This window comes from Sander vitreus, chromosome 3 (assembly GCF_031162955.1).
Source record: "Sander vitreus isolate 19-12246 chromosome 3, sanVit1, whole genome shotgun sequence".
Taxonomy (NCBI): domain Eukaryota; kingdom Metazoa; phylum Chordata; class Actinopteri; order Perciformes; family Percidae; genus Sander; species Sander vitreus.
The window spans coordinates 14,586,708-14,606,299 of NC_135857.1; the positions used below are offsets into that span (position 1 = coordinate 14,586,708).

General features: G+C 41.7%; 1 protein-coding gene across 2 annotated transcripts in view; it reads right to left on the bottom strand.

Moving 5' to 3' along the window:
• Nucleotides 1–19,592, bottom strand: part of dscaml1 (Down syndrome cell adhesion molecule like 1) — a 101,696-nt gene that overhangs the window by 38,988 nt on the left and 43,116 nt on the right. For both annotated transcript variants that reach the window (XM_078246177.1, XM_078246178.1), the window contains exons 4-5: nucleotides 2,102–2,248; nucleotides 1,033–1,311 (exon numbers count right to left, since the gene is read on the bottom strand). In XM_078246177.1, the coding sequence (XP_078102303.1) occupies nucleotides 1,033–1,311; nucleotides 2,102–2,248 (426 nt within the window). The remainder of the gene's footprint in view (nucleotides 1–1,032; nucleotides 1,312–2,101; nucleotides 2,249–19,592) is intronic.

The following is a 19,592-nucleotide window of genomic DNA, read 5'->3' on the forward strand; positions in this document are numbered from 1 at the left end:
TCTCATTCACAACGACCTCAACATTGAAGGTTACAGTACTTGGTGGTATCACTTGCATTGCTGAACGAAAGCAATTTGAATTGAGTCAAGCCAGGAAATAAAAATCATATTTCATATTTTGGTATGATTGTGTATTTGTTTGTGCGTCAAGGTTGTGTGTGTGTGTGTGTGTGTGTGTTTGTGTGTGTTAAGCAGCGAAGAAAATCGAGACAAAGTTGGAAAGGAAAAAAAATGTCAGTGAGCAATAAAGCAGCTGGTGTTAAGTGCTGGAGGCTGCTAAATCTGTGTGAGCATGTGTGTGTGAGTGAGTGACAGTGCATGTGTAAGACTTTCTTCACGGGCAATAAGTGGATGTACTATACTGTAAGCGTGTGTCCAAATGTGTGTGTATGTGTACCACCTTCTATGCCCTGTCATTGGAGGTTTGTGGGTTGTGCCGTGATGTGCCCTGTGGCCAGTCTGCTCCATGTCCACTAACGTCACCATTTTCTGAACTGCATCTCCTCTCTTTACCTCCTCCCCCTTATTCTCTCCACAAGTGTGCCATCTTCTCTACCAGCGTCACCTCTTCACATCTCATTCATTCATACACACAACAATATGAAATTCTCTCTGTCTTTGCCTTCCTCTCTCTCGTCCTCGGTAAACAGAGCGACAGGCCCGCACGACCGCTGTTCTGCTCTGTCACCGTAGCGACGCCTCGCTGAGGTTTGAGAGCACAGCGGGGGAACGAGCCGTCCTTAGAGATCAAACTCACGCTTGGCCCAGACGAGGGTGGGTTGGAGGGGGGCGTGTAGGAGGTATGGGGCCAGGGCAAAGCCAACAGAGCTTAAATTATGTCTCCATCGTGCCTGTTCATGACCTGACATCACATTCATTACTTCTGTCCATCTTCTCTTTTTCTGCAACTGTAGTTGTCAGTGTAGAACAATGGAGGTCAGGGGAGGTAGATCAGTGATCACTGATGCTTTGTTGTGTGCTGAATATTGGTATATTATTATTCTACTGCACTCTCTTCAGTCCTATACCCACCTATGACGTTGAGGTGACCTGTCACCTCTTTGGAGCCAAAGCTGTTGGTGACCTCACAGATGTAGTTGCCACTGTCCTCAAGCCTCAAGTCGGAAATGGTGAGGCCAGTGATGCGCCGTGTCCAGCGGGAGTCTGCAGGTAATGGCCGACCATCTTTTAGCCATCGTATGGTGGGGTTTGGGTATCCGGATGCGATGCAGGGCAGCTCCACACTCTGCCCCTCCTGCACCTCACCAGACTGGAAACTGTCCAGCACTGACGGGGTGGACTCCGTAGGGTCTGCAGGTGAAGCACGTCACAGAAATGATTAATTCATTTGGAATCATCAGTACTCAGTAATTTTTAGATCCTTAAAGAAACATTTGACATTTTGTGAAATACGCTTATTTGCTTTCTTGCTGACAGTAAGATGAGAAGATTGATACCACTCTCTCATGTCTGCACGGTAAATACGAAGCTTCCACTAGCGGATCGTTAGCGTAGCTTAGCTTAGCACAAAGACTAGAAACAGGGCAAACAGCTATCCTGACTCTGAGTTATGTGCTGTACTATTTCTTGGCCATGTGTAGAAACTTCCTTCGTCTTTGGTGGTTGTCTGGCAACTTCACAGTGACAAAGAGAGCCAAGGAAATGACTGGGCCTGGCAAAGAAATGGTTGTTTGACACATAACTGCCCGTAACACTACAACTTGTTGTTTTTACACTTGTTTTTAGTATGAATTACACAAGATACAATGTGCTAATAAGTATTAGTAGTAGTAGTAGTAGTATGGTAGGTGGATTTTGTTCCCAGGCTGGCCATTTCCTGTCTTTCTGCTAAGCAAAGCTAACTGTCCCTTGGCTCCAGCTTGATATTTACTATACAGAGATTTATCGAACTTCTCAGTTAACTCCCAGCAAATAATCAAATAAGCGTATTTCCCAAAATGTTGACCTATTCCTTTAAAACTAGTACTCTGTCTTGTAAGTCTACAAGCCAAGCCACTGCTCATATACTAATGCTTTCATTGGCATTTAGCAACTTCTACTGTATGAGTGAAAATGGTAACTTGGTAACTACGTTGCCTACCCATAACTGAGAGCCTGGCTCCATTGCTCTGGCGAGTCTCTCCACTGTATTTGTGCTTTGTGATGCAGCGGTAGGTGGACAGAGCATCTTCCTTCTGCACTTCTGAGATATACAGAGCGCCAGATAAGGTCAGGAAGAAACGGTTTCCTGCGGAGGACAGCAGAGAAGGAACAGGTAGGAAAGGGGAGAATGAAAAGTGAGTCAACATATTTGAGTAACAAATTATAACAAAGGCATATCATTTGTATGTAAAGCATTGCAAAGGTTTAAGGACATAGGGTGTCATATGCTGTACAGATTGTAAAGCCCCTTGAGGCAAATTTGTCATTTGTATATGGCTATATAACTAAAATTGACTTCTCTTGTGTCTATGCAGATGTATTTAATCTAAATCTATCTTCGCAAACTTTAGATAGATTTTGCTGTGTAACTGATAATACTTCATCAGTTCACTGACTATTTGTTTCACAAAAGTAAAACAAGAAACGAGTGTGGCTTGTGGCCACTGTTTATCAAAAGTCACATAGTTTGGCTTTACAAGTAAAGAAAAAATAAACCCCATCCCATACAATGCCTTGTCCACACTACTACGTAATATGGACCTAATATGGATGTAAATAAAACTTGTGTTTCACAATGCACAACTCTACACAAATAGCAGAGGCTTGCAAGTCTTTTCAAGGTGTATTCACTTTTCTGAATGTTGTAAGACACATTTAAACCTAAACCTCTAGATCCTGTGTATTTACTGTATTTATTCTTTTTCATTTCCATATGTTTGCAACTGCTGAAAAAAGCAAGTAAAAGTAAGTATGCAAGTAAAGAAAAACTGCTGCTGCTGGGTGAGGGAAAGGTCGTGTAGGATGTGTGCTGCTTTTGAAGTATGTGAGAGATGCCATCCCTTCATCATAAGACCCTCTTGACAAACCTTGAGCACATTTTTCAGAGAAATCACTGATTTCAGAAGAATAAAGCAAGGACTAGAATATACATCGTATATACATACGTCTTTAAAAGGCCCAACCACAGCACTTAGGTGAACACATGGGAGGTTTTAACACACTCTGTCTCATCCATCTAGTGAGATATACACAATAGAGAAAGGATGTGGAACAAGAGAAAGAGAAGAGAAAGGGGAGTTATTGTAGGTGTTAATAATTGATGTGTCCCTGTGTGTTATGGTAACAGCAGATTAGTGTCATTTTCTTTCACATCAGTGACTACTTGGTCTGCCTCTGATTTATCTACATGTCAATAGAGACAGCATGGTGTATGTGAGAGAGAAGAAGAAGAAGAAGAAGAAGAAGAAGAAGAAGAAGAAGAAGAGAGGAGAGATGGAAGGAGAAGAGACGAGGAGAGTGTATTTTGATGTTTGATTCTTTCCGCTTCCCTGAATCTTTTTGTATTCTGTTCTCCCAAAGGGTTATTTTAGACGGTGTGCACTTCACAGTTTGTAGTAGATTGTTTGGTTTTGTGTTATTGAAGTGTGTGTGTGTGTGTGTGTGTGTGGGTGTGTGTGTGTGTGTGTTTGTGGACATTCTGGCTGTTGGTTGCTATACATGATGTTTCAATGTCTCTCTGCAATGTTGACAAGAGAGGACTTAAGTAAAACACAGGTGCATTGAATAGTTGAATACTGGAAATACATGCAGCACACACACACACACACACACACACACACACACACACACACACACACACACACACACACACACACTTCCAAGCAAGAGATCAGCACCTACCAGTCACAACAAATTTATTCTGAAAACACTTAGGGTGCTAGCTGTTAGATGTGTTTAATTGTTGATAAAAAAAAAGGCAGCTGTAGTGTGAAAACTTCATGACTTAAGCATCAGTTTTGGTTGGTTTTGTTTTAAATGATAATTTTTAGGTCAACACCAGTAGTTCATAATCTGATTTTCCTGTCCTTATTCCTATGTTTAGATTACAGTTTTTTACAATCACTTTGCAAAATAGAAAAGACAAATAAGCGTATTTCCCAAATGTTGACGTATTCCTTTAAAACTAGTACTCTGTCTTGTAAGTCTACAAGCCAAGCCACTGCTCATATACTAATGCTTTGATTGGCATTTAGCAACTTCTACTGTATGAGTGAAAATGGTAACTTGGTAACTACGTTGCCACGTTGACAGTACTGTAAAACATCAAATGCAGTGTTCCTCAACTTGCTTGTACTGTAAAAAGCAAAACAAAGAAGTGATTACTGTACTTCTACATATTCATCAACTCTGTCTTGTGGATTTGGCCGCAGGTTCTCATCTACATTGCAATTAGCCAAACATCTTGGAAAAAACCTTCGGGCATGGCGAACAATGTGGTACGAGTATATATGTATATGTATATATACAGTATATACATAACGTATATATCTCAATCATCAGTAACGAGCTGGCAGAATTGGACAAGCAATTCCAAGGGCCTGCATGCATACAGTGCAGTACTGTCAATACTGTAAATAGTCTCAAAGGTGGTACATGGGACCATAGAAACAGTGTCTGATAAACAGTAGTACATTACAGTAAAGAATGATGATGAAATATTACATCCATAGATAATGTAGTCTAATTGGTTCATGCTCCACACTAATTGGTGAAAATGAATCTCGTTATCTTGAAACTTTCATGATCTAAACATGGAATATTGTTTGTCTGTTTCCATACAATAATGCATTAAGAGTAATGCAACAGTTACTTATCATTTTGAGTAGTTGTATCGATTGATAGTTGGATCATTGTAATGAAATGAATAGACAATCATTTGAAATGTAATGTGTGAATTGCTTTTTATGAAATAGTAGTACTTTGATGTTAAGTTGTGTCATATTGAACAGGTGATCTTTGTTAAATGAACAAATGATCTTTGGTTTATGTGTATTGTATCCAAGTAATTGAGAAAAGTGTTAGGGTTTTGAAAAATGTGTATTTTGATCGTTGGTTGTGAGTATTGTGTAGAGTTTTGAAAAATGACGTCAAGGTTCTGAAATTAGTGATTGTAAATACTAACAAAATGTATGTTTATTGTTTCATATGAGCGTGTGCCTCTGTATGTGTTTCTGCATGTATACATGTAAAAATGTCAATAGATGATTTCCCGCGTGTGTGAGTATCAATGAACATGTCTACATATGAATGTGTAAGTATCAATAACCAAACTAGTGTGTGTGTGTGTGTGTGTGTGTGTGTGTGTGTGTGTGTGTGTGTGTGTGTGTGTGTGAGAGAGAGATACAATGTGAGCAACATCAATCGATACATTTTATAGTTGCACAACTCCATCCAAAAGAGATTTATTAAAACAGAGAGGACTGGCCTGGCTCCCTGCCACACCCACACCCACACCCACACACACACACACACACACACACACACACACACACACATGCACGCACGCACAATTACTCTAACAAGACTGAGATGTGAAGAAGACGGAAGACTTTACTTCTTGTAACAAAGCTGCCAAGTTTTGACTGACTAAACAAAATGTGCATTATTCTAAATTACAGTAGGGCTTTACATTCCTTGTTCATTTAACTCATTATCAAATAATCTGTTGAATATTTTTTATATTATTCTATACAGTAAATCAATTAAAAGCCAAGAAATCGTGAAAATGACAATCAAATCTTTGTTCAACCAATAGCCCAAAACCCAAAGATATTAAATTTAGTATGATATAAAACAGTAAAATTGAGTGTAATTTAGATTAATTTGACTTTAACAATTAGAAATAATAGTTATAATAAGTTATAATGAAATAGTTGTAGATTCATGTTTTGCCAATCAACTAATTGATTAATTGACTAATAATTTCAGGCCATACAAAGCTTTAGAGCTTTAGGAGTCCCCAACTTTTAATGTCAGATCTGTCCGATTGATATTTTCAAAAAGAACATCTAGTTCTACAATTATTTTATTTAAAGCTATAGTGCGTAGTTTCTGTCGCCCCCATGAGAAATATAAATAATGACAACAAAACTGTCGGTGCGTCCACATGATACAGCCTTACGTGATCACGCACGCACCCCCAACCCTCCTCCACGTAGTTGCTAGTAGCCAAGGAGGACACCGAGGATTAAAAAAACATGATGGACTCTTCAGAAGAGGTAATTATCTTCACAAGTTTCTGCGCGGGGAAAGCCACCGGATGCCACCCTGTTCTAAACGAAGCCATGCTGAGAAATACAGAGAGAGTTGTGTGGAGATGATAGTCTTTGTAGTAACTCATTTGGCAATGGCTAGAATGTAACAGACGTTCATTAATATCAAAAAGTTACGCACTAAAGCTTTAAGTCTATAACAAGTGTTACAATATATGTATGTATGTGTGTGTGTGTGTGTGTGTGTCTGTGTGTGTGTGTGTGTGTGTGTGTGTGTGTGTGTGTGTGTGTGTGTGTGTAACTGGGATGTCAGATTTCTGAATATATACACACACTTGCAACTGTCAGCCTGTGCATCTGCATGCATACTGTATGTGAAAGTTCACACACACGTTTTCATGTGAGTCAGACTGTTGTGCTGAGTGCTAAGCGACGTAAGCTGTAATTTTCAAGCCTGCCCTTTTGTTCCAACCTGGGTATTAAGCCTTACAGGATAATATGCACTTGGTGAGTAGAACCCTGTACAACACACTGCTACACCCTGTCACAACATGCCCAGGGAGACAAAGACGGACCAGAAGGGGGGTGAAGAAGGGAGAGATCAGGGGTAGAGTAAGAAATTCAGAGATGGTTAAGAATGGACAGAAAAGAGAGTGGTGCAGGGGACATTAATGAGAAGGAGCTTGTCAGTGCTGGTTTTAAAGGAAACTTATTCTTCCATTCCTCCCTATTTTTAATTTCTTCTGAATATTCAATTAATTGTTTAGTCCATAAAATGTCAGAAAATCGTCATCACAGTATCTAAGGTGAAATTTTCAAATGTCTTGTTTTGCATTATACAAAGCATGATGGGAAGTGTAGTACTGCACTGAAGATTAAGCTTTTTACACCATCATTACTTTTTTGGCAGTACTAAAGCATTGAATGTCCCATCAACATGATTTCCATCTATCCATTCATATACACCTATTTGCCAACAAACATACTTTAAATTGCAAAAAAATGCCAAATGATGCATATATATTAGTAGTTACCTTGAAAATAACAACATAAGGCATGTCCAGTTGTAGCATGCAGTGACAATGAATGTAAATAAGCATGTAAATATAGCATGTAAATAAAGGGAGTGAAGACCAAGCAAAAACAGCCAGTTTAAATGGTCAAAAGATTAATTAATTAATTATCAGGGATGTTGTTGAGTAATTTTCTGATCAATTAATTATTTCAGCCTTGACTGCTCTGAGATCAGCCTACTACTCTTCACTTCCTCTCTCCTTTTTTCACCACTAGCCTTTCTACCTGATATCTAATTTCTAGTCACTGCCTGCTCTCCTGCTGTCTGTGGAGATGTGACACACCTAAAACAGTAGCGAGGGTGCAGGCAGCGATGGAGGGAGGCAGTGGAGGAGAGGAAGAGGCTGACCCTACAGGGAGGAGGATGGCAGATGGAGATTGATGGAGGGAGAGATAGGGAGATAAAGAGAAACATGCCGTTGGGAGTGACAGAGGAGGGAGTGAGAGTGAGAGGGATGAGGGGCCTGCAGGCCTGAGTGCCACACATGGGTAAAAACAATTCCTCTACGTCTTTCTCTGTCTCTCTCTTTCTCCCCTTGCAAGCCTCTCCTTGTGGGAAAGAAGATCAATTCTCGTCTAGTCTGCCTACGCCTCCAGGAATTTGTTGTTGTTGTTGAGTGTGTGTATGTATGTATCTGCTTCTTTTTTTTTTGCTGTGGGAGGCAGGATGAGATTTTTTTTTAGGTCTATCCCACACCCAAGGGAGGCCAAAATCCCCTCACTTTCTCCTTATTTTCCAAGCCTTTCCTCCCCTTTTTGTGCTGCTTGACATCTATTCACTATTCCCGGCCTCTCTTCCTCCAGTCTCCCCTCTGCCCTCTACCGCTTTCTATCTCTGCCTTTTTTCCTTATAGTCTGTGCTCCTCTTTCTTCTCTTTCAGGGGGGTCTGTAAGTAATGGAATCAGTTCAGCTGATCAGCCTGAGGCAGGAAGTCAAGCCAAGTGCAGAGCGAAGCTGCTGCTGGATCTGTGTGTGTGTGTGTGTGTGTGTGTGTGTGTGTGTGTGTGTGTGTGTGTGTGTGTGTGTGTGTGTGTGTGTGTGTGTGTGTGTGTGTGTGTGTGCCAGAAATTCCACAAACAGACACATACATTCAAATATTGAGACAGAGAGACAGGAAGGTAAAGAGAGACGGATACAACGAAAAAAGGATTAGGGAGCCCTGGAGCATCACTTGTCTTCCCCACATTTCCTCCCAGAGAGAGGACACCCCCTCTTCTTTCTCAGGTGAGATGGAGGAGGAGGTAAAAAAAAGATGGAGGCAGAAGACGAAGGGATGCAGGAATGGCGCAGCTAAATTTATCCCATTATAGTATATGGCTGTCATCTTCCACACAATATCGTCGAACAGGGGGGAAAGAGTAGCAACATAAGAGATCCTAAAGAGCAAAACAATGAGAAGAGAAAATGATAATGTTAATGGTGGCTGCAGTGGGAATGCTGCAGCCACCGGGGAGGTTGGGAGGAGAAGAGGATCAGATCAGACAGGAAAGAAAGATAAAGAAAGTAACTAAGAAAAGATAAACATATTTTGAGATGCTGGCTAGACCACAGAGAAAAGAAAGAGACAGAAATAGATAAAACAGCGAGCGAAAGCGAGAAAGAAAGTGATATAGGACAGAAACAGAGCAGGAGTGGAAATGGCGTAAGTAAGGGGGTTTGTTCTTGGTGCTGCCATGCAAATGAAGGAGGCGCTGCAGCAATGCTAACTAGCAGCAATTCACACTGTTGGATTCATCACTTATTAATGCTCTACGGCTCCCCCCTCCCAGCTCTTTCTCTCTCCCTCTCTGTACCCATTCCTCTCTCCCCTGCTCTCGCCAGGATCTCTCGTTTTTGTTCGCTCTCTCGCTCGCTGTTGCTAGGGCCCGGGCACTCACGTGACAACAGCTGGGTAGGGGGCGCTGCGGTGGCACACAGCGACATGTGCAAGTGTGCGTTTCATGTGTGCTTTGAGTGTGTGCTTTGTGTGTGACAGAATACCCTTCATTAGAGGTAAAAACGGAATCAGCCATTTAAATGATGGCGATGGGGATCAGAACAGAGGAGAGAAACTGCTGAATGAATCTGTAATTGGTTCAAAGGCCTGGGCTACAGGCCACAGAGGAGCTCAATACATCTCTCCGTGCATCATGTCACTTTATTTTTCACTCTGAGCTTTTTAACAAAAACACATGCTGAAGACTGTCACAACCATTATTGTCATGGTTTGCCTTTTAGGTTTTAAGGCTAAATGGACCACAGGCTGGGTACAATGCAGAGCAGTAGTTGTACAAATGGACTTCTTACAAATGCATGCACACAAATATACGCAAACACTCACACATACAGTACACTTACAATCTGGCTCATAATTTACACATTCTTACTCCCAATGTCTCAAAATACACATTTGCAGAGAAAACTCAACAAATTGTGAGGGTGTGTGTGTTTTTGTGCAGAGCATCCTCACTACAGGATGCCACACCAATGAGCAGACAGTGGAGTACACCTATACATTCCTTATTTATTCTCCTCCTCTCGATTCAATTTTTCATTTCTGCTTTGCTTCTTTTCCTTTCCTGTCACTGTCTCCATCTATCCCCTATCATTACATTGCTAATTTTACTAGCTCTGTCTCACACACACACACACACACACACACGTACACATACACACACACACACACACACTCTGCAGTGGACCTACATGTGCATTTATGGCGTGTAAGTGTGCGTTTCAGAATGTTTTAGAATCATAGATACAGTGAATGATGGAGTGGGTGCATATGCCTGTTTGCCAGCGTCTTAAAACTCTATGTAAGCTGCGGAGATAAAGTGCAACAAGTTATTATGTCATTTCCGACAGTTTTAATGTTAATAATCAAAAGCACCTTTGTAACAGACAACTCAGTATCACTGTGCTGAGAGAAATAGAGCAAAAAAGGGTGAGACCTCAGTGAAATCACTGCTAGTCGACTGTGCTTGGATGAAAGACCCATTGAGAATGCATTGGTTTTTTTTTGCTGCCCTTTATTCAAAAAGGCCACTGAAATCTACTGAAGAACAAGGCTACACACACCACCAACTCATAAGTCTATGATCTCCAAGTACACACACACAGAATTAAATGTCTTTCAAAGTCAATGAGCATGCAAACAGTGAGCCTGCACCTGGGTGCAAAAGGCCCATGATTTACTGAGGAGATGCATCTACCGGTTCCCAGCGAGCAATGAACCAGTACAAACAATATTTGTGCAACAATGGAATAAAGTTGAAGGATGTCTAAGGATGCTTAAATGATGGATTAGGGGTTGAGGTTACCATTAGAGTTATTGCACATCAATAGAATTAAACAATTTATCATTTATTTATGCACAGCCCAGTCAGCAAGACAGCGCTGTGTGTACAGCTGAGGAGTTCGTAACAAGGTAGAACATTTGCCATTATGAAAAATTCACAGAAGTACATACACCCATGCTCATGAGAAGTGGTGCAAACAGGAGATATGTTTAAGGTCTACAGCAGATCAGCCCTATGGACAGCTACATTTCCAAATGTTCAGGAATACTGGCGGAGGTAGCACCACGGACAGTTCTGCTGCTGCAGCCCAAAATAGGAAAACTCTCATCATGCAGGTCTCAATACGGTTACCTTGTGTGTGTGTGTGTGTGTGTGTGTGTGTGTGTGTGTGTGTGTGTGTGTGTGTGTGTGTGTGTGTGTCTGATGTAGTGGTAATGTTAGCTACTGTACAGTGGATACTGTGGCAGAGTAATACAATAGTAATGTGGCATATGGCCCAGTGCTACAGCGCAGACTACAAGCAGTCAGTCAACTCCCTGCAAGAGACATTCAATAACAGAGCATCTCACAAATTGTTAAATAAGGTGGATGTATTGTGACACCATGTTGGGCCAGGTTAGTGTCACGTTTCTAGTCCTGATGTGGCAAGTATTAACTATCCTGGGTAAACCATGAACAAACATTGCTTCTGTGGTGGACAGTTGGTCTTGCATATTTTGATGCATCAAGATGATTGCATGTGAGGTTCCAGTAAAAGATAAACTACATCTATTGTATTGTGGCGTTCCTCTACCTATCTGAGAGTGGCATCATAGACATCCAGCCAAAAACAGTGATGAGAAAGACGTGTACGTACACATGGTATGTACAGTACACAGATTTTGTGGAATGTTGTATGTTTTATTGATTTGTTTTTAGAAATGTTATTGTGTTTTTGCTATTTTTTCTTTCCCCTTAGCCCCTTCATGGAAAAATATTGCATGTCCTGGATAAAATAATAATTCTTTTACAACCTCTCACTTCTTTGATTTCTACAAATGCTGATGTTTTCTTGTGTTGACTATACTGAACTGTCTTACCAGAGTGACCAATTCCTTACTACAACTGTCAACTGAAATACTAATAATTAAGCTAATGCAGTTAAAACTATTTTAATCTGTGTATTCTGTCCAAAGATAATAGCTTATATGAGCCTGAGGATATGAGGAGTGAAAATCAGTGGTTTGTTTTAACTGCTTCATGCAGGCTTGCTCGTTCTAAATTCATCCACTCTGCTTCAGCTGATGAGCACAATTTACATCATAAAACATTCAGAACACACATAAAATCAATGCTGATTTGGATAACAGCATGTGATCACACCAAAAGGGCTTGTATGCAAAAAATATAATATAATATATAAAAATGATATAAAGCATTTGTTCTTTTTAATAGTTAACAGGTAAAGATAATGTTTTTCAGAGTAAGAAAGAATGTAAGGAGTCCTGATTCCTCCTCCTCCACTCCTTACCCTGGCTAATTTATTTGATAATTACCAAGGGCCCATTATGGCTGATTCAAGGAAGCACTGGGAAGGCCAACTAAAAGCTATTTCATTTGAGCTGCTTGTACTGTAACCACCTTCCTTGCGTCTCTCTCTCTCTGACGCACGCACTCACGCATGCACGCACGCACGCACTCACACACTCTCTCTCTCTCTCTCTCTCTCTCTCTCTCTATATATATATATATATATATATATATATATATATATATATATATATATATATATATATATATATATATATACATAAACATGACTTGTATAACTGTGAGTCCATTCAAGCCCAACATGTAATTAACACCCTCACCCCACCTTCACTCGCATCTAGAAGCATGAGTGTGTACACATTCAGTAAGTGCACACGTGCATGTGCACCAGTGCATACATGCATGTCAGTGTGTGTAGGGGCTGAAAGGTGGGCAGGGGTGAAGGATAATAAAGATTGGATTCTAATAAAATGTTCTCATCCTCCTAAATCCCCCTCCTGCCCTCTCCCCCTACCTGTCATATTAACACCCCCATTACAAGGGCAGATGAATGAAAATGAACAGAGCTGTGGTGTGATTCCCCGAGTGTCAAATCAATACCACTCCCCTCCTCCTCTGTTCCTCTCCCGCCTTCCAACCCGCCCTCTCTCCCCTCATTCTTTTCTCTGCTGCTATAATTTTCCTATTCTCCTCTCCTCTGTTGGGTCTGAAGAATTGACATGTGTTTGACAAAGGGAAATCTACACCTAGTGACAATAGGCTCTCTCCCTATCTGAGCCTCTCTCTCTCTCTCTTTCTCCCTCTAGAATGAAATGAATGTCGCTTGGTCCTATCTCCTCTCTATTCACATTCAAAGTAGTCTATAATAGTACTACTGAGAACAAGACAGGCAGAAAGTGCCACAAGGATGTTATATTACTGCCACTTTCTTTGACTCAACCAGAGACAAAAGCTTGCTTAAGGACAGGGAAGAGGTTATGTCAAAATAACAGGAGGTTAATAAAGGAGAGTTTCACACAGTCTCCGTTTCTTTCTCTCTCTCTATGAGCGCAGGACACACGCGGTTACCAGAGGCAGAATAATTGAAGAGGAAACACAGATACACACTCCATCTATTCTTATCTCTCTACAAGTGTTTTGGTTTTTCAGCCCCAACCCTTGACCTTCTCATCCACCTCTCCTGTCTTGTTCCGTCTGTTTACCAGGTTCAATATGATGCAGTGATCTGAGGATAGGTATGCAAAGGACTAATGCACTCATTAAAAAGGCATGCTTCACCGTCAAATGCCAGCTGCCACCCTCCCCAACACCAACACGTCTCCTGTTTTCTTTGTCTTTCCCTATCTCGATATCTATCTGTTTCCTTGGTTTCTCTGTTCTCTACCTCTGTCTCTCTCCCTGCTGCTGTCTCTTGGTTTCTCGTTCTATATCTGTTGTTAGAAGGTGACACCCCGTACACCCACACACCCCTCACCCTCTCTGAGCAACTCATGCTTAAGAGAGAGAGAGAAAAAAAAAAGAGAGAGGAAGACGAAAAACAAATAAAGGAAATGGAAAAATGCACTCATCCAAACCAAAAGAAATAGAAAGAAGGAGAAATCTCATAATCTGTCTGTTTTTTATCGTCAGCCCACTCATAGGGTCTTCATCTCTGACTTTCCCTCCGTAACTGTCAAAGGCATCTACCACACTTAAGCAACCTTAATTGGAACGGCCGTAAATATTTAAGCTGCAATATGTAGGCAGTGATGGATGTCCAAAATTTTAAATAAAAATATAAAAGAGCAGCCACAATAACGGTTGTCCTCAGATTGTTTGCATGTTTTTCTTTCCTGTTAAATTGATGCTCTGTCTGTCAGAGTGCACACACAATGCACAATGACACATACACAAACACGTACAGTGCATTGTGTTGCTTTTGCTTTTAATTATTTAGCCTCATAGATAATAGATAGAGACATGCTCGCCAGTCATGAGAAGGCTAACGGGACATATCTAATACATTACAAACACACCACAATACCACACACACACACACACACACACACACACACACACACACACACACACACACAGAGTTAAGTCTACTAAAGCGTGACCTTATTTCTGCTGTGGAAAACAAAAACAACGGTGTGTGAACAGTTGGTTTTGTGTAATTGTCATCCATTATGTAAAAAAGGAAGACAAGGCAAACAGGGAAAAACCCGATTATCTGAAAGCTGTTAAGCTGTTGAACTTGATTCCACCATTTACCTCTGGCAAGTTAATGTGTTAATGCAGGTATCTGCACACATACAATGCAGTTGCTTGTGTGCATGGGAGAGAGAGAGACAGGGAGAGTGCCGGCACACATGTGATAAACTCTCACACAAATCAATAAAGCCTTGCCCTTTGTAAAGCCATGTTGTCCTCAGTGGGAGTACTACAGTTCCACAGCATGTAAGCAGCACCACAGTGACACATACTGAATCTCAGGGAGCAGGGGGGGTCACCGGGGAGCAAGGCCTATGTGCGGCTGAGTTCACCTTGCATGGCAGGCGGATGTGAGGAGCGAGGGAAGGAGGGAGGGGGGGGGGGGGGGTTTAGGCCTGCAATTCTCCTACGCATTCCTTCCCTGGCTCCCCTCGTTTGCCTGCGCCACCGTGATGATGCACCCTTACCGCTGTTGCTGGGCATCTTGGCAACAGAGACCCAAAAGAGGATGAAGCCGAGGAAAAGGAGGAGGAGTTAAAGCAGAAGAACGAAATGAGGGATGATGGGAAGCAAAAGAGCTGCAGAGACAGATGTTTCAAATTGGAGTGGAGTAGTGGTGACATGCTAAAAGCGGGTCCCCCAGACGTTGCGGGAGGCCTGAGGGGCTAGGAGTGCCCGAGGTATGTGCTTGGAGTGGGGGGGCACCACAGCAGCAGCAGCAGCTTTCCCTGCCTGGCTGTCTCTCTGTCTCTTCTGCCTCACTGCCCCCCTACACTCTGTCCCACTTTAGCCCAATGTCACTGCCAGAGCAAGGGGGAGGGGACATAAAAAAGAAACGGAAAGAGGAGACACAAAGTGAGAGAAAATTAAGGAAAGCAACGAGGAACTAAGAGGGGGTTGATGAGGATGAGAGGATGATGAGGAAACTGACGCGGAGTCCAGCTAAGGTGCCATTTCATGCTTTCATGTATCCGTTTTTTTGCTCTCTTCCTCTGTCACCATCTCTTGTCTGGGAATAATTCTGTCTCTTTGTCACACAAACATACCGCCTCAGCATATGTAAAGTTACACAAGCAGTCAAGCGCAAAGACACCTTGCAAATACATGTAGGTGCGCACACACACACACACACACACACACACACACACACACACAGAGAGTGGCTAGTCAGGCGTGTTTGTGGTCTTGTCAGCTGATCCAGCCTCCCATGGCATGGTGATGTGTGATTCTTGGAGATAAGCATGCTTAACAGGACAACAGTACAATAACCCAAACAGTTCAATAAACACCATGTTTCTTTCTCCTTGCTGGGCTTTGATACTGTGAAATTTATTTATGGTCCTACAATCCATTTACCATTACAGATAGCTGCAGCCAACACACAGTTTAGCACTGGCCTTAGTTACACTATAGCAAGTAGTCTTGATACAGATAGTAAGTGCAGCTGTGAAATAAATTAAAGTTATCAAAAGATTATTTCACAGATTAGCATTAGACTCGTATTACATTGTCAGACACACGATGGACAGGTAAAAAAAAGGATCAAAATGGATGCAGCAGAACCAGAGATTATTATTATTATTTCTTATTTTATTCCATGCATTCTTCTACCTTGTCAAAACCTGGCATCTTCATACCCACAATGTAATTCGACCACTGACAGTTCAGTAAGAGGTTCTGGTGTGTTATGCTAGCAGTGGCTAATGTAGCTTTGAGCCGATATCCTCAAGCAGAGATGAGGAGCGGGCTACAGAGGTATGGTAAGCTCACTTCTTTCTAACTCCACACCCACAGCTTTTTTTCATTGTGTTTGGAGGTTACTGAGTGTAACTGATTTGTCACAATCAATGTACTGTAGCTCTCTCATCTTTGTCATGACTGACAGAAGTTGAACCTACCTTTTTACAAACAATTACCATAGCTTTGGAATTACCAAAAAGTCATGTAAATGAAATGGCTTACTGTACTGTACTGTAAAGTGAGGTAGTATTTGCTATACTTGCATGTAAGCAAGACAAATAAAGGAGCTGTGACAAATTAATGTTAAAGGAAACAATCAGAGCAACATTGAGAACATATGAAACAACATTGGTCTAGGAGCACAGAAACATTTATGACCCTGGATGACCCTCAACTCACACCTACAGTATCGACGGCCCCGCTAATGTCACTGGAGACAACTTGAGGAGCTCTCACGTCTTGAAATTCAGCCATATCAGCACAACAAGCATCTATTTTACTGAGCTTCTCAATGCAAGACATAGCATAATTATGCAAATACACTCACAATATGGTGTGGACATTGGCTCTTTCCTTTCTTGCATTATTATCTTAATCACATTCAATTAATTAAAATTGTGTTTTGCAATTGTGGGGGTGGCTGGTGATGTCTCCTGTTATTGATGGTCCAAACACACCAGTGGATGAACTCTCTGGGTACAGATACATATGGATCTAGCCATGTAGAACAGAGTTGGATAGCGTGAAAGAGCCTTGGCAATCTCCTGGCCCCTGCCCGACCATGCCCCCAAATCTTACACAGAAAGCCTTCCCTTTCCTCCCACTGTCCAATCCCTGTACAGTGCTCAACATCCCTCCCTAAAGACTGGGAGGTCTCATCAATGGCTGGCACTGAGATATGGCACTTTGACTAAAGGTGGCACATGCCAAGGTCATTCAGCATGTCTAGTGTGTGTGTGCATGAGAGATTTTTAACATATAATGTTTGGATACAAGAACAGCGCAGACATGGACCATTTCTGATTTTCAGTTTATAATTCAGTATGCAGAGTAGAAGCCATCTCATGAGGCTGCCTAGCTGTCTGCCTGCAGTGTAAGAAAAGCCAAGGCTTACTGCTGCTGCTTGGTTTTAATGGGCCAGCAACTGAAGCTAAGCCTCAAATCATCATAATGAGAGAGAATGAGATCCACATACTCAAGGGGGAGGAAGGGAAGGTAGATAAGGAAATCGGGTAGAGGTTGAGAGAGAGAGAGAGAGAGAGAGAGAGAGACGAGGGAGAGAGAGAGAGACAAGGGAGTCAAAGAAACAGGGGGGTGGAGAGAAAGAAAGAGATAAGGAGAGGGGAAAGAGGGGTGAGAAATGAGAGATTCCTTTGCATCTCTGATTTGCTTGGGTGATATTCATCAGAGCGACAGAGCGTAGAGGAGGAATAGATGGAGGGTGGCAGCAGCGAGAGAGGAGGGAAAAGGGAAAAAGAAAGCATAAGTATTTTTTGTTTCTATAAGCCATTTGTTTTTATTAAGCTTCCCTGCCTGTCCTTGTAGCTGTTTCCTGTGCTCTCCACTGGCTTGTATTTTTTTATGTTTGGTCACATGGGCATACCATAGCGGTATTTACAAGAATAAAGCAAAGTGTTGAATTCAAAATACCGAGACTTTTTTATGTGTTTTGGTTTAACTATAGCGAAGAAAAGGGACAGGGTGCAGAATTGACTCTACCTAGAGTGAATTCTACTAGATTTCTTTTTTTTTTTATTTAGTTTTTAATTGGCCTTAAATTAGATATTTTTCTTGACATCAACAATTCAAATGAAAAAAAGCTGAAACCAGCAATGATTTCATCCTTATTCCTCTGTGCCAGAGACCTACCTCCATCTACCAGCTATTAAAAACACATAAATGAGTCACACCATCGCACAGGGTGACTTGTTTCTTCATTATGATGAACATGGCCACTGTAGTTTATTTTGAGTCAGTCCCACATTTAACATCCTCCTTTATTTTCTTTACAAAATACTTTGTACAAACGTTTGTTTTTTGTATTTTTATGGCATCGTTGACGATAAAAACAATACAGAACGATGTATTATTCTGTATTATTCAATTCTTATTCTTAAATGTAAAATAAGTCTGTTTCATTTTAAAAAGGTCATTTCACTGCTGGTGGAGTGGTCACTTGGAATAACAAGAGCACGTAAGTAATATGGAAGGCGAAGATGATTAAGTTGATGGCCTAAAAAGCTTCAAGCTGCTAGATAAAACAAAGCTGAAAAATATTAAAACACTGGGTGCAGTGCAGTGTGGGAGAAGAAGCTGGGAGAGAATGAGAGATGCAGGGAAGGAAGGAGAATGGGAGAGCGAGGTGTGTGTGTGTGTGGGGGGGTAGAAGAGAGGGAATGTGACAGAGTGGTGACAGAGAGAGAGAGTGGAGCGCTGTGTGTGTCAGGACTGTGTGTGTCTCTGTGCTCATGTCCCCAGGCGCAGGCAAACATTAGCTGCATTAAGTGAGCTGACAGGTCCCTCCCCATTACCACTACTGGTGGCCCAGGGAAGAAGACAGAGAAAGAGGGGAGAAATGGAAGACACTGTGGTTCTTACCAACTGTCTGTACATTTCAAAACACATGGTGTGTGTTCCCTTCTGTGCACATACTTCACACGCACATATATTATCATGACATATTTGCATAGAAAAAGTTCCCTGCACAAAACAGTTCTTATACATGTTTGCATGCTGGCCACAAGCATGTAAAAATGCATGACAACCTAACAAAAGTTACTTGCAAAAACACACATACTGTACACCACACAAACACACAGTTTTTTCTCTAAACTCCTGCTACCACACTGCATACACAGTACGAATTCCCTCGGTGTGCAGAAAAACACACTCCATATATCATCCACACTGACAGCGATGTACTGTCTCTCATAAGAATGTGTAACTGAGTTTATATAATGTAAACATGTGTCTGTGTGTGTGTGTGTGTGTGTGTGTGTGTGTGTGTGTGTGTGTGTGTGTGTGTGTGTGTGTGTGTGTGTGTGTGTGTGTGTGTGCGCGCGCGTGTGTACGTGCACACACATGATGTGTATCATCCCTTCTCTGCTTAAATATTGATTGTTGTCTGGGGTTCAGGGTTAAAGACCATCTGCTGACTCCACCCTTCAATTATTCAGTCACACCACCAATGACCCCCCTCTACTCCAACACACACACACACACACACACACACACACACACACACACACACACACACACACACACACACACACAGGTGTCCCTGGGGTGTATTTCCTTTTTCAGTGTGTTGTAATAGCCTAATATTATGCAAAATGGCTGAGTTATCTGTTACTATCATTCTGATGGAATCTCCTTCATCATATTGCTTCATGACAAAAACAAAAGACACTACAGACACACATACACAGATAGAGCACAAATACACACTGTCCATTACACAAGTTTAGTTGCTCACAGTAGAGTGGCAGGAGGTCAACCCTTGCTCTCTGAGAAAGCAGTACTCTGTGGGGTGCTCCGAGTTAACATCACACTGTGTTAAGG